The 13,474-nt window shown below is 32.9% G+C and overlaps 1 protein-coding gene across 7 annotated transcripts in view; it reads left to right on the forward strand.

Annotated features, from left to right (window-relative positions):
• LOC113504804 (high affinity cAMP-specific and IBMX-insensitive 3',5'-cyclic phosphodiesterase 8) overlaps window positions 1-13,474 on the forward strand; it is a 144,708-nt gene that overhangs the window by 89,510 nt on the left and 41,724 nt on the right. For all 7 annotated transcript variants that reach the window (XM_026887280.1, XM_026887287.1, XM_026887314.1 and 4 more), the window contains one exon: window positions 1,837-1,896. In XM_026887280.1, coding sequence (XP_026743081.1) covers window positions 1,837-1,896 — 60 coding nt within the window. The remainder of the gene's footprint in view (window positions 1-1,836; window positions 1,897-13,474) is intronic.

The following is a 13,474-nucleotide window of genomic DNA, read 5'->3' on the forward strand; positions in this document are numbered from 1 at the left end:
AATACATAGTTCCATTTACACTGCGCCCCAACTCTAAAATACTCAAAACGTTTATCAATTAGGGATAACTCCTTATTTCGGATATCCGATAGTTTCAGCGGAGTTCCGTAACATCCTTGATCCGGAGCATGAATATTATCACCTGCGACATACGATTTTAATTTCCCGCCCGCCCCAAGCGGTAAAGCCTATTTAATTAGTGAGCCACGCACGGCCCGTGACCCGGATACCCGGATTATTATAAGTACCTGAAATTAATTTTATTTTTACTTACACAGATTTTGTTTTTAAATGTTTCGTTAAAAAGTTTTTTCGTTAGCTGTCTTCTGATATATTTTTAATCTTATTTGGGGTTACCTAAGCCTATTTTAATAGGGTCCAAATTCAGTATTCTAGTCCTAAATTAGAGTTGATAAAACTTTCACTTTAAGAGCTCTGAAAGTTAAGTTTAACATAAATAGCTTTTTAGTTTATTAAAAATAAGTAAATAATAACTATAATATATATAACCTTTCCTGAGGTTATTTAAACACTATTTTGCGTCATGTTTTTAAACCCCCTTTTTTATTTATGCAACCAATTTTTCCGTACATATTGGACCGGTATTAGATTCCATCGATATTTGTTATGATCGGTGCAAGCATAGTTAATATTTGATAATAAAATAGTATACAACAATACAGCGTCATACCGGAAAACAATATTGATTAAGTAAATAAGGTATATGAACCTCTGTTTATATGTAACTGTACCCCAAGGAGGTCCTTATTGAGTTTTCCCTTTTCATAAGGACCTTTATTTGTACCTATTTGTTAGACACGTAATATCTGAACCAATTAATTTTGAATACTCCCGAGATGCCCTTCATTTCTATACATTGTTTTTTTTTGGTATATTAATTATCTGTTTTATTTATTATTTGGTAGCATGGTACGTCGACTTACATAAAAAGAAAAATATAGTAGTATAGTAGACACACGAAAATTATTTATTATTAGCATGCTGATACCTACACCTACCCACATAAGAAAAGAAAAATATTATTGACACAGTATAAACACATGGAAATTATTATTGACAAGAAATATAAAACAAAAAAATGTCGTTCAATAATCTCACAATATGCCAAACATTCAGACAAGATCGCCTTCCATTCATCCGCAAACATCTCAGTTATGAGTCTCACTAGCCGTTGGTAGCGACTTCTACCGCCTGCTTACAGCTGCAAAATGATTATCCTCCTTTAATCAATCGGATAAAAGTAGCCTATGTGTTAATCCAAAGTGACAGCTTTAATTACAAATTTAATTAAATTGGTTTAGATGTTTGAGCGCACACATAGCATTAATTCACTAAACGAGGTAAAAAATGCTTGTTATTGCAATTATTATTTAGTGTGGTCAGTTTGTATCAAACGATGAAATTTCATTCAAACGATATAATTTACAATATATGTAAAGCAAGAACGCACAATACAATACGCGAATGTGTGTCACCATGCTACGCCTCAAAATAGGGGTGGAAGCTGTTAACCATGATTGTTATATTCAAAATTACTCGAAATCAAAATCAAAAGTTTTTATTTCAAATAAGCCATTTTCCAAGCAATTTTAAAACGTTACAATCATGACTCTAGTTGCACGCTTAAAAAGTGTCATTCTTATAGAGAAGAACCGGCAAGAAAATCCATAAACTACTCTTTTAAAATTAAAATATTGCAGTTTCAATATATACATTATTGTTACTATTTGCAACTGTATGTGTAATGTTTGTTATACTCAATAAAACATATTTTGTTAACTTCGTATTAATAAAATCATTCTTTATTTGTTACAGAGCAATACGAGGGACGAAAAACACGCAGCACATTATTCTTATTGCCATCGTGAAGAAAAGGTATGTTTTTATAATAATACGGTTCTAATACACAAAGAAACCTAATACATTAAGCTTGTTGCTTGTCTACGGGAGTCGCTTTCATCTGAACCTAATTTTGTTTGCGGTATGAAATAAATGTTACGAAATTTCGCTTCATAAACGTCAAACGGAATGTACGTTTAAATAAACTAGTGGTCGCCCAGTGGTCGAAATTCGACCATATAATAAATTGTAAGTGACTTAATATACATTATTATAATATAATATTCAAACATTATTAAGGTTCTACTGTCGAAAACTAAACTACTATAACCACAGATTTGACCAAGACTGTTATTTGCCAATTTCTTTTTTGAACAAATTATATGAAATTAAAAGAAAATATGTTTACTAAAACAAAACATGCTATAAGAGGATGCAAAACAAAAAATCATGCGTTAAAAATACTATACATTTAGAGAATTTTTTATCGCATATTGCAATAATTTTGTTAATGATTTAAAACTTCTCTGAAAGCAATGTTTTTTGCAAAAACTGTTTCATCGTTTGCTAAATGTACATATGTACATATCAACAACCCACTGCAGAAATAGTTTTTGTGAATGGTGTAACATGCTGAAATCATCTCTAATTGCAAGTCGATAGGATGTATACTTAAGCATGGTTAATTTATTTCTGGGTGCTCTTGAATTAGATTTAGTTGGTGTATTATGAGCAATATTGACATGCCACCCAGTATCACCGTTGGGAAAAAGCAGCGGGTATGCTAAAGGGTCTAATGATGAGTTCAAAACTGAGATATTCTTAATTATACCAGTAACTTTTGAAAAACAAATCATATTTCGTTCAAAAGGTGGCTCACCATCAACTGTACTAAATATTACTGCTACATCAGTTTGAACTGCATCATTAAATCGGCGTAGATCTAAATCATGATTTACTTTAATGAGCATACAAATTTCTTTGTTTTGATTTTCGACTCTCTGACAATGATCTTTCATTGCAATGAATGACCGCACAAAAGGATTACTGCGTTCCAATTCCAATGAAATTTCATGCATTATGTTGTTGTTACATGTTTGGTTAATAACAAATAATAAACGTTCTTGTAATCTATACTTAATGGCAGTGTCAACATCATAAAAATATAATTGTGCATAACATGGTGAACGACCATATGCGGCAGTCATTGGGCCTGATCTGTGATAAAAAACATCATGTATTTTGAAATGATACACTCCACTTGTAACTGCCTCAGCAACTTTTGCTTCAGAGCTAACCATAGCAAAACATGAATTATATTTCCTAATATTTTCAAAATATTTTTTTGATTTACTTTTTATTGAAGGTTCATTTGAAGTAAATCCATCATAAAATGATTTCAAATATTCATTTTGACTTAAGGGTGGTAATATTGCTTTACCCTTGTGACAACATGAAGTGAATGCAGTTCGGTCGCCTAAAGATACTTCAGATTCAAAATGTTTCGCATTGCAAAACCTGCACTCTAAATTCATTAATCCACAATCATAACTTAAAAACACATTTGGAATGACATTGAGAGCACATTTAAATGCATCTCTCAAAATCATATTACTATCTAATACTACTGATGGGGAATTATTCCTTCCTCTTAGAGAAATATTCCTTCTTATAATATGTCTCTCACTCCGGTTCGTTAATGTTCTATGTCGAGGCATAATTAAAGTTCTTTCATCAAATTACTGAAATCAAGAAGAGAAAAAGTTTTTACCTGTATGGTGATTTGTTAATTCTGATAATTCGTACACAAAATCACTTATTTATCCTAAAGTATATGCAATTACTGAAATCCTAAACTATAGCAAAAAAAATTGTACCTGAATGTTGTTAGGTATTGCAGATTGCTGCTACAGAAGACAGAAGTCCTTAAAAGACGACACAACTCACATACACAACTCATATAAATTTGTATAAGCGCTCAGTATTTCACGTAGTATTCGTAAACTTTTAAAGTTTGAAAAACTTTCAAACTAAAGTTTAAACATGTCAATAATAGACAAAAGAACTATTTGACCACAGACTCCACAGAGTATGTATGCGTGTGTCAAATGCATGCTGGTTAGTATAATGTTTTATTAAATATTTTATGTATTTTTTATGCATTATTATTAAAATATTTTTTATATTAAATGAGGCAAATAAAACTTTTTTTTTGAGTACTCTACGCCTATGCATAAAATGAAAATCAAAAGAAACCATTTGACCACAGAGTATGTATAGGCAAATATATATATATTTTTGATATGTCAATGTCAGTACTCTATGTCTATGGACAAAATGAAATATAAAAGAAACATGTGTGTGTGAAATGCATGGTAGTGTGTGTAATGTTTCTATGTCTACGGACAAAATTAAAAACAAAAGAAACATGTGTGTGTGAAATGCATGGTAGTGTGGGTAATGTTTTATTTATTGATTTAATGTACTTTAGAAGCATTATTATTGAAAAATATTAGCGTTCTGCACTTCTCCTGCACATAAACTATAAGTGTGCCAAATTTTATGCTCCTGCGTCCGCGCAATTTTCGTAAAAAGGGGTACAAAGTTTTGACATCACGTATTAATATATAGATGTGATTATTTGTTACTGAAATTCGCATATGTATATTGCTATATAATTATGCAGTCGTTTTACTTAGGCCTTACTGTTTTATGTAGGGATTTGAATGCAAGGAGTGCAGGTTCGTTCCTAACACAAGCAAATACAAATGTGACTTTTTCAATTATTTTTTTTATTTTCTATGACACCACTCACCAACGTTGAAAGTGGAAACATTTTGGAAAGAGTTGAAACCGATCCGAACCGTGATTCGGAATACTGTAGTAAGTAGTGATCAAATGCTCAAACCTTATTTATATGGAAAAAGCCCTGTGCCTAGCAGTTGGACTTCTATAGGCTAATGTTATTATTCAATTACTTAGTTACTAGTTAATCTATATTTCAGTATTCCTTGAAAAGTTCTTCATGTTTATAATGCAATTATATTCAAACACCACCCCAGGCAGACAAGTAAATAAATAATAGATTTAAAAAATCTAAAAACCCACAGCCGTACAGCACAGCCGTTTTTATTAGGGGTTTGAAGCTTCTCTGAAACTTTCAGCTTGCTAGCTAATCGGGAAAGGCCTAAAATTGAGTTGCAAAAACCTAAACGGAGCGCGGAACAACTAACAAACAAACAACACACAACTAGCACTCAAACTATTTATATTATCTTCCCCCGTCTATAACTTAAACCAGTACCCTAAGCTGAAACCACATCACCTTTACTGTTTCAAAACGTATTATTCATTCACATAAAAATAAAATAATTCTAAACATGACTCGTCGTAGCAGCTCAGTGCATTGCTGTCAGGGCTGAACGTAAAATATATTTGCATCGGTCGACTGTGGCGGCGGCATCGCATCGTGCCCCGACTTTAATGTCTGAAGTGACATTTATTGCGATCAGCGTCGGCTGACGACCCTGGAGATCGAATAGGAAAGTACATGAAACGTGGCAGTGGGAGATAAAACGTGCAGGGATAGAACTGGATACGTGTTACTACGAGGAGATTATAAGGTATATACTAGCTGTGCCCGCGACTTCGTTCGCATGGAATTAAACTATAATGACTTTATTTTCTTTGAGAGGGGTGGGCGATTCAATAAGTGCTATTTTGTTGCCTGGTTTGAATAAGTGGATTATGATTTTGGGAGTAAAAGTTTTATTGTGGAATAAAAGTACTGAACCGCTTAGACAGTAAAATCATTGCTACATAATCAGCTTTCTGACTGCTAAATGGTTTAGTACCATTCTTGATCACTTTACATCATGCTATACTCAAACAGCGCGATTTTTCAGTAATAATCATAAAGTTATCGTTGTAGGATTAAGTTTATAAGTAGGTATGAATCTAGTCTGCTAACCATTAAAATTTCTATTATATAACATCGTGTTCGCATATTCTCTAAAACTAATTTTGTTCGCGTTTCATTGCTAACTGTACCTACATATAATATTACCCGGCTCTCGCATATTCAAAGCAATTATTCACAATTTCCATTCAGCGAACACTTTGTATTTTATTTTTGATAGAAACGTATTCAATTTTGAACATAAACCATTCATAGGATGCAAATATGCAAATATGCAAATTGATAATGCAATAACAGAAATAGAGATTTACAAACGCTGATTGAATTCATTATTTCGTCCTATTGTGTTGGGAATACTTTGTGATCTAACATTCTTTTGATTTCAACAATTTTTACTCTTTCTTCCAATAATTCAGTTTTATGAACATGAATTATTGTAGGTACATCTACCCAAATATTGAAATTTCTTTTGGATGTAGCTTAAATCCTGTTGAGGGAATCTTTCTGGCAAGTGATAGCTCGATTTATAAAAAGGATTATTCAAAACGTACTTCACTTTAGAATTAATAACAGAAAATGAAACCGTTTCATATAAATAGGCCTTTTCACGGCTTTTTAAAAGTTGACATTATAGACTACATTTTCATAATTCCAAAATATAATGCCTAAGAACTAGAACAGGGATAAAAACGTCATAAAAAATATTTCTAAATTATAGAGCTTCGTATGAAACACGTAGTTTTCTCGGTCCTTAACCCTTCCCTCTTAATATTCGTTGCAGTCTCAGCGCAGGGTGCAGACTATGCCTTATCTATATCTAAGGCACGTTACACACGGATACATTATATCTGATGATAAAACTTATGCCACCACGTTCTTTAAAGTTAAGTACTATCGTAAAATTAAATTTGTGTGAAATATTTGAAAATATGCATTGGAAAATGGTTTGGGATTTGAAAATTTTATTCACTTTTTTGGAAAATATATATGGCATATTCTGGCTTCGATTACTGCTTTTGTTTCACAATTTACATACGTAAGTTTTGCTTTTGCTACGCACGTATTTTTGATGTAGGATAAACTGACCTGCCAATAATTTGTCATGTAAACAAGTTCTACAAAATTAACTTCACGGATAGCCGAGTTGTTAAGGTCGCCACGCAAAATATTGCGCGAGTTCGATCCCCTCGTAGGAATGGGTTTTTTGAGTTTAGGTGTCTTTCTGTATGTGACTAAAATGTTTGTAAAAGCCCCCGCCGCACGAGGATTAAGGATTAAGTTGAAAAAATATCGATTCAGTGGGTTTAGACATAAAGGCAGCAATATGACAAGGCATATCTTCTTTTCAGCACCCGTAGTGCGCATTTTATAGACTTCTTCGCCATTTTATAAATTGTAAACAACACAGACTATCCATAATCCTACAAATCCATGTTTACTCGTATTTCATGAGATGATTGTCAAAACTTGTTCAGTTACCGTCAAAACTTGGATTTTACGCGAAACAGTTTCAATGCAACTTGCGAACTTAGTCCAGGACGTAAATAAACTGGGATGTACTTCAGACTTCAGTACCTGTCTGCTGATAATACTGTTTCTCCAAGTTTTATTATTATTTATTACCTCTTTATTTGCCCAAAACTTTGTGAAAATACCTTGTTTTGTAGATTTTTCCACAATGATGTGTGTTACATGCGTCATAATATAAATTAGCCAAACTTGATTTTGTTTAATATATTATTGAGAATTATTGGGAATTATAATATAACTGTTTTTTGTCACTATCTAATAAAAATACCCTTAAAGTATTTACTTGTCATTTGCTTTTAAAATGGAGGAGGTTGTCAATTGGTCGGTATGTTTTTGTCACCTCAGGACTTCAGACTGGATAAACTGATTTTGTTGATTATTTCTCATTTAACATGAAAAAGCTGCCATTAGATGCTATAATGTTTCGTTAAGTTTGTAATATGTTTTTTACATTTGGAAATATCATGTTGCAAATTATTTGGGATATTTTCAATCTGGCCACCGCTGCGTAGAAGAGCGATCTTATACTTACATATTTTTTACTGTTCATGTGGATTTCAAGACAAGTGTTATTAATCATAATTAGGGCTATCTTTATAACCAATGGTGTTTTGAAGGCCAGTTTCTTTTTTAACTTACCTACTTTAATGTCCCCAGTTCCATATGATTAATCATACATATTACATTATTATCAGTTTGGGTTGGAAATCAGTGTTAAACACATCAAAACTTAACTTAATAACATTACTCAAACATCAACGATTCGAATAGTTAAATTCCTGTTTGCATTGATAGACAAACACGTAGGTATTTGGATTGAAAATGAGTTAATTACATGTAGTAATGTTCGTTCGTGATTCAATAAAGCCCGCACCGAATTGGCATTTGATGTGAATGTTGTTTTGATGAACATTTAGTCCAACAACGGTTTATAACTACAAATTTTCAAATCCGTGAATTGAATCTGAACACAATGTGTTGTAAGATGGCGTGCAATTGGGGAAGCCTATGTCTAGCAGTGGACGTATATGGGCTGATGATGGTGATGATGATGGCAGTGTCTCTATCTATTGTATTCATCCCGGTAAAACACTAGTATTTAGAATCGTTACAATCGTTAGATATATGATTACGAGTAGTTAGAATTGTAAGATTTAGTTTTTAAGAGAAAATATTTAGATTTAGTTAGATTTGAGAAAAAAATAAGTTTTTAGCATACTTTCAGTGTCTTTGAATACAGGAATATTAATAGATATTATCGTTACGTAATTAAACATTGATAGCGATCTCCTCTTCTTTAGCCAAATTTTCCCACTGAGCTAATGTATCTTCACTATTTTCGCGTTTAGTCATTTCTAGTTGCATAGTTTCGCTGCACCAGACAGTTCCATCTTCACCCACTCGACACTAATTCCATAATAATGATCAATGTCATCCCAGCACCGTCTTCTTGGCTTGCTTAAATTGCAAGTTCTGTCTTTTAGTTGCCAATCCGTATTTATTTTTCACACTTCATTGTTTATGTGGTTATTTGGCCATATAGCATTCAACATTAAGGGAATCACTCAAGTGCAAGCCGATTTCTCTGGCAACTATAATTAATTATTTCATATTCCACAAAGGATGTTATGTAAGAACTAATAGTTAAACATAGCTTTAGTTTGAAAACCGTGTTAAGTTATTCTCTTTACATTTTAGTGTTCTTTAAGTTAAGACCTTGTTTAACCATACAGCTCTAAAGATAATACTTTATGTTAGAAAATACATTATAAATGAAGCAGTACTTTGTACTAGTAATCTTCATTTAATTAATAATATAAAGTCTAAGAGTTTGTTTGTTTGAATGCGCTAATCTCATAAACTACTGGTCCGATTTTAAATTTCTTTCTTTCAGTGTGAGATATGTAGCTCATTTACTGTGAAAGACTGTAGAATATATGCAATCAGGCTATGATTAATAGCAAAAAGTTATGAAGATCTTATCGGCAATCGTATAATTCGGTACAATACAAAAAAAAAAACAAAAAATATCTTACGGTAGTTAATATATTTAAAATGACGATATAAAGTCGGAAAACATTAGCAGGTATTTTCTCCATAAAATTGAAAAATAAAATGTATTTAATATAATATATACCTAATATATCCTGGGACCACTCAGTCCACTCACACATTCTTCTCTTGACGACCTCCGTGGTCGAGTGGCGTACGCACCGGTTTCAAGGTGTCGCTAGCTCTGAGGTCCCGGGTTCGATCCCCGGTCGGGTCAATGTAAAAAAAAATTAACATTTCTACATTGTCTCGGGTCTGGGTGTTTGTGGTACCTTCGTTGTATCTGAATTCCATAACACAAGTGCTTCAGCAACTTACTTTGGGTTCAGAACAATGTATGTGATGTTGTCCGCATTTATTATTTATTATTATTATTTTATTATTCTGATCACAAGCTTAGCAGAACTTGTGTTATGGTAACCAAACAACTGATAAACTTACTTATATATTTCTAAATACATATATGTATATTATAGATAAATTACACCTAGACACCAGAACAAATGATCATGCTCATCACACAACATTTGTCCTGGAATCGAACCCACGACGTCCGGTATAGCAGTCAGGGTCACTAACTACTAGACCAACAGGCAACAGTAATAAGTAGTCTGACATACTTGTTTAATATTGGGATGACAAAAGGATCTACCCGGAAAAGGTTACCATAAATATGAGACAGGATGAGACATCATATCTCTATCCAATAGTAATATAGCTATGTCAGAAAGGGATTTTTTGTAAGTGAGGAAATAGTCATAAACAGTGATTGGCTCAGCCGTACAGGCTATGAAAAAAAAGAGTGACGTAAAAAGTATAAACAATGACTGTATTATTAAGCACCTCTCCAATAAAAAAACAAGGTATCCACACAAAAACAAGATAAAGTTGTATAAACGACTAGCTGTTGCTTCCGACTTTGTCCACGTGGTTAGAAGATATAAGTTAGTAATTTTTGAACGGAAGAACTCGAAAATGAATATTTTACCCCATTTTTGCCACATTTTCCATTGTATCTTCGCTCCTATTTGTCGCAGTGTGAAGGTATAAACCTTCCTCGATGAATAGTCTATTTAATACAAAAAGATTTTTTCAATTCGAAGCAGTAGTTACTGAGATTAGCGCGTTCAAACAAACAAACAAACTTTAGATATAGATAGTATATAGACTTAGACTAACCCTTTGGTATCCTATGATATCTACAAGTCTTATTTGACATACAAACATAATTACATACTGTATCTAAAATATTCCTATACATAAGATATTCCTTTATTTCTAACATAAAAAGCCTAAACTAACAAAAACCAATAACAATTTTCCTATTCGGCCAAGTAATTGGATACAATAAACAAAATATTTCCACATCAACTATATTAAAATGTTATACAGAAAACACTGAAAATATAGCTTTTCTTATCTCAAGGCTGTTACCAAACGAACGAAACGAGAAACATTTTTCATACGAATAAACAATAAAAAGCCCATTCACAACAGCTACTTGACTTCAATGTAATATCTCGAAAATAAGTAGACTTAATCGGATTTATTTAGACAAGTCGATAGGCACTTAATGATTTGATGATATTAAGTGTGTACTTGTAAGATGTTTCTGAGTGATTCTTCGACGGTACTTTACACTTTTAAGTGATAGAGAGACGTAAAGGAACCTTGAAATTATTTTGTCTCATTATTTAGGTATTTTTTTATGAATAAGTCGTTTTTAAATAAACAACTTTTATTTTAAACGCAAAGCGGTCGCGACTCCAAGATTTCTGTTCGTTGAAGGAAAAATGAATGATGATAGACGGACAGACACACATCGGAGCTTTAGTAAAAGGGTTCAGTTTTTATCTTGGGTACCGAAAATTGTAAACTATACATATAATCATTACACTGTTATTTATATTCAATATTAAGGCATTTTTTAATTTGTACTGATGACACCTTATGGAAGCCCCGCTAATCTAAACATTTTTTTTTGTCGCTGGGAAAAAATGCTATTACGCATCCCCTGCCCGCCGGGGGGCGAGAGAGGAGTATGTGGGACTCCCCGGTAAACGACGTTCCCGGTATACCCACTAAAAAGACCCAGCGGCACTCCGACCTCGCCTGAGTGGAGGGGGCCTGGGAGTCCATGTCGTCCAGTCCGCTAATCTAAACCATAGCTTATCTGATTCAAGCTTGTTTCATTCAAAAACTTAAAACGTAAAAGTTAAAAAATAAACACTAAAAGGAAAACGGTAAACATTTTATTCAATAGAACATAATTTAAAACACTTCTCAAAGCGCCTTTACGTGATACTAAATATCCAAGCTCTAAAGACCAAAGTTACGGAACTCAACTTAGTATTCACTTTCGGCTATTAAAGTTTCTCTCAAGTCGTACGAGTCTCAGCTTTGCACTACAAACTGTGCACAGACAGTATAATATTATATTAATACTAGCTGACCCAGCAAACGTCGTTCTGCTTGATAAATTATATCTAGTTGAATGTATTTTTTAATGCTACATTATAAAAAAATAAAAGCAAAAAAAAAAAATTTTGTGTGGGCAACCCTTGTCACTTAGGGGTATGAAAAATAGATGTTGTTCTATTCTCAGTCCTACCCAATATGTATACAAAATTTCATAAGAATCGGTCGAACCGTTTCGGAGGAGTACGGTAACTAACATCGTGACACGGGAATTTTATATATTAGATAGAATTGAGTTTATCTTAGAGACAATATCTCTTAGAGTTATGAGGTGTAAAAGGGACGACGCATTGCAGGGATGTAGCGTCTCTCTTTCACATCAACGAAGGTTTAATCAAACGGCTTCAAAAGGACGAGGTTCTCAATTCGTCTGTATTTCTTTTTTTATGTTTGATACAAAAAAAAATACTTTTCAATATCAATTGAACATAAATAATTTAATATTCTGTGAATCAACTTCATACCGTAGTTTTCTGTACCGTTTAATTTAATTAATTATGCGAGTTTGCGAGTATCCCATTAAACAGTTATACTTAAATACTAGGTACTACGTTTAAATAATACCTAAGACTGCTGTTGTTTTTAGAATAATAGCTAAAAAATACATTATACGCAATAATAGTCTCCTTTAGGAATATAACGAGAAACTTGTCGTTATGATCTATATAGTAGAACTCCGAAATGGATGGAGAAAACCTATACAGATATAAAGAAGTCGTTATTACGATCGGAAGTTCGCGACTAGAGACCAAACAGGGTTGCCTGTAAGGTGTTTATCGTATTAAATGTAATATTGAACAAAATACAACATGTGTTTTTTGACTTAATAATACTACTCAAATAATACGCAATAAAGATATTTCAATTTCAATTTCAATTATTTCTCACCGTATGTATGACCGTAAAACCGTTGCTTCACCTTGATCATTAAGTTTAACGGAAACAGAAATACCGTGTAAATTTGAACTGTCTAGCATCACCGTTCATGAGACTGGTAACAGACAAACTGACTGACAGCGGTGCTTCAGTATTAAAGTTCTGTTTTTACTCTTTGGGGACAAAACCCTAAAATCAATAAAAAGATCCTAATGATAGGTCAGGCAAGAGAAAAGTTAAGCAAAAATGAAATTTAATATCACTTGATTGATCAATATTCGTACAAATCTTTCGTAATCGTTCGACAATCATAATACGTTACTCTCAGAAAACCCTATGTTTTCTGAAAGTATTATACCTACCTATACACCGTGATTTTTTAATCGTCTTACAAAAGCATCCCAGTTCATGTATCCAATGACTAGAACACGTTCATGATAAAAAATAGGTACTTATGAGATTTGAATAAATTTAAAATGCAATTTTTATTCAATATTATGATGCAATTCGTAGTTTTTTAGAAACACAGCTCTGTTGCGAGCGCGGTCCGAGCCTTGTAACAATGGTGAGGGGCGCGGGCGGCGGCGTTTTTATCATTTTTAAGAGTATTTTCAGATTGCTCTTGTCTAATTTTTCTTCGTACTTATTATCTTAGTTGATGATAAAAAAATAATAATCGCGCCTAGAGGTATTTTACGTCGGATACATGAACTGGGCTCCTTTTGTAAGACGACTAAAAAATCACCGTGTATAATAAAA

Source organism: Trichoplusia ni, chromosome 2, assembly GCF_003590095.1.
Source record: "Trichoplusia ni isolate ovarian cell line Hi5 chromosome 2, tn1, whole genome shotgun sequence".
Classification (NCBI taxonomy): Eukaryota; Metazoa; Arthropoda; class Insecta; order Lepidoptera; family Noctuidae; genus Trichoplusia; species Trichoplusia ni.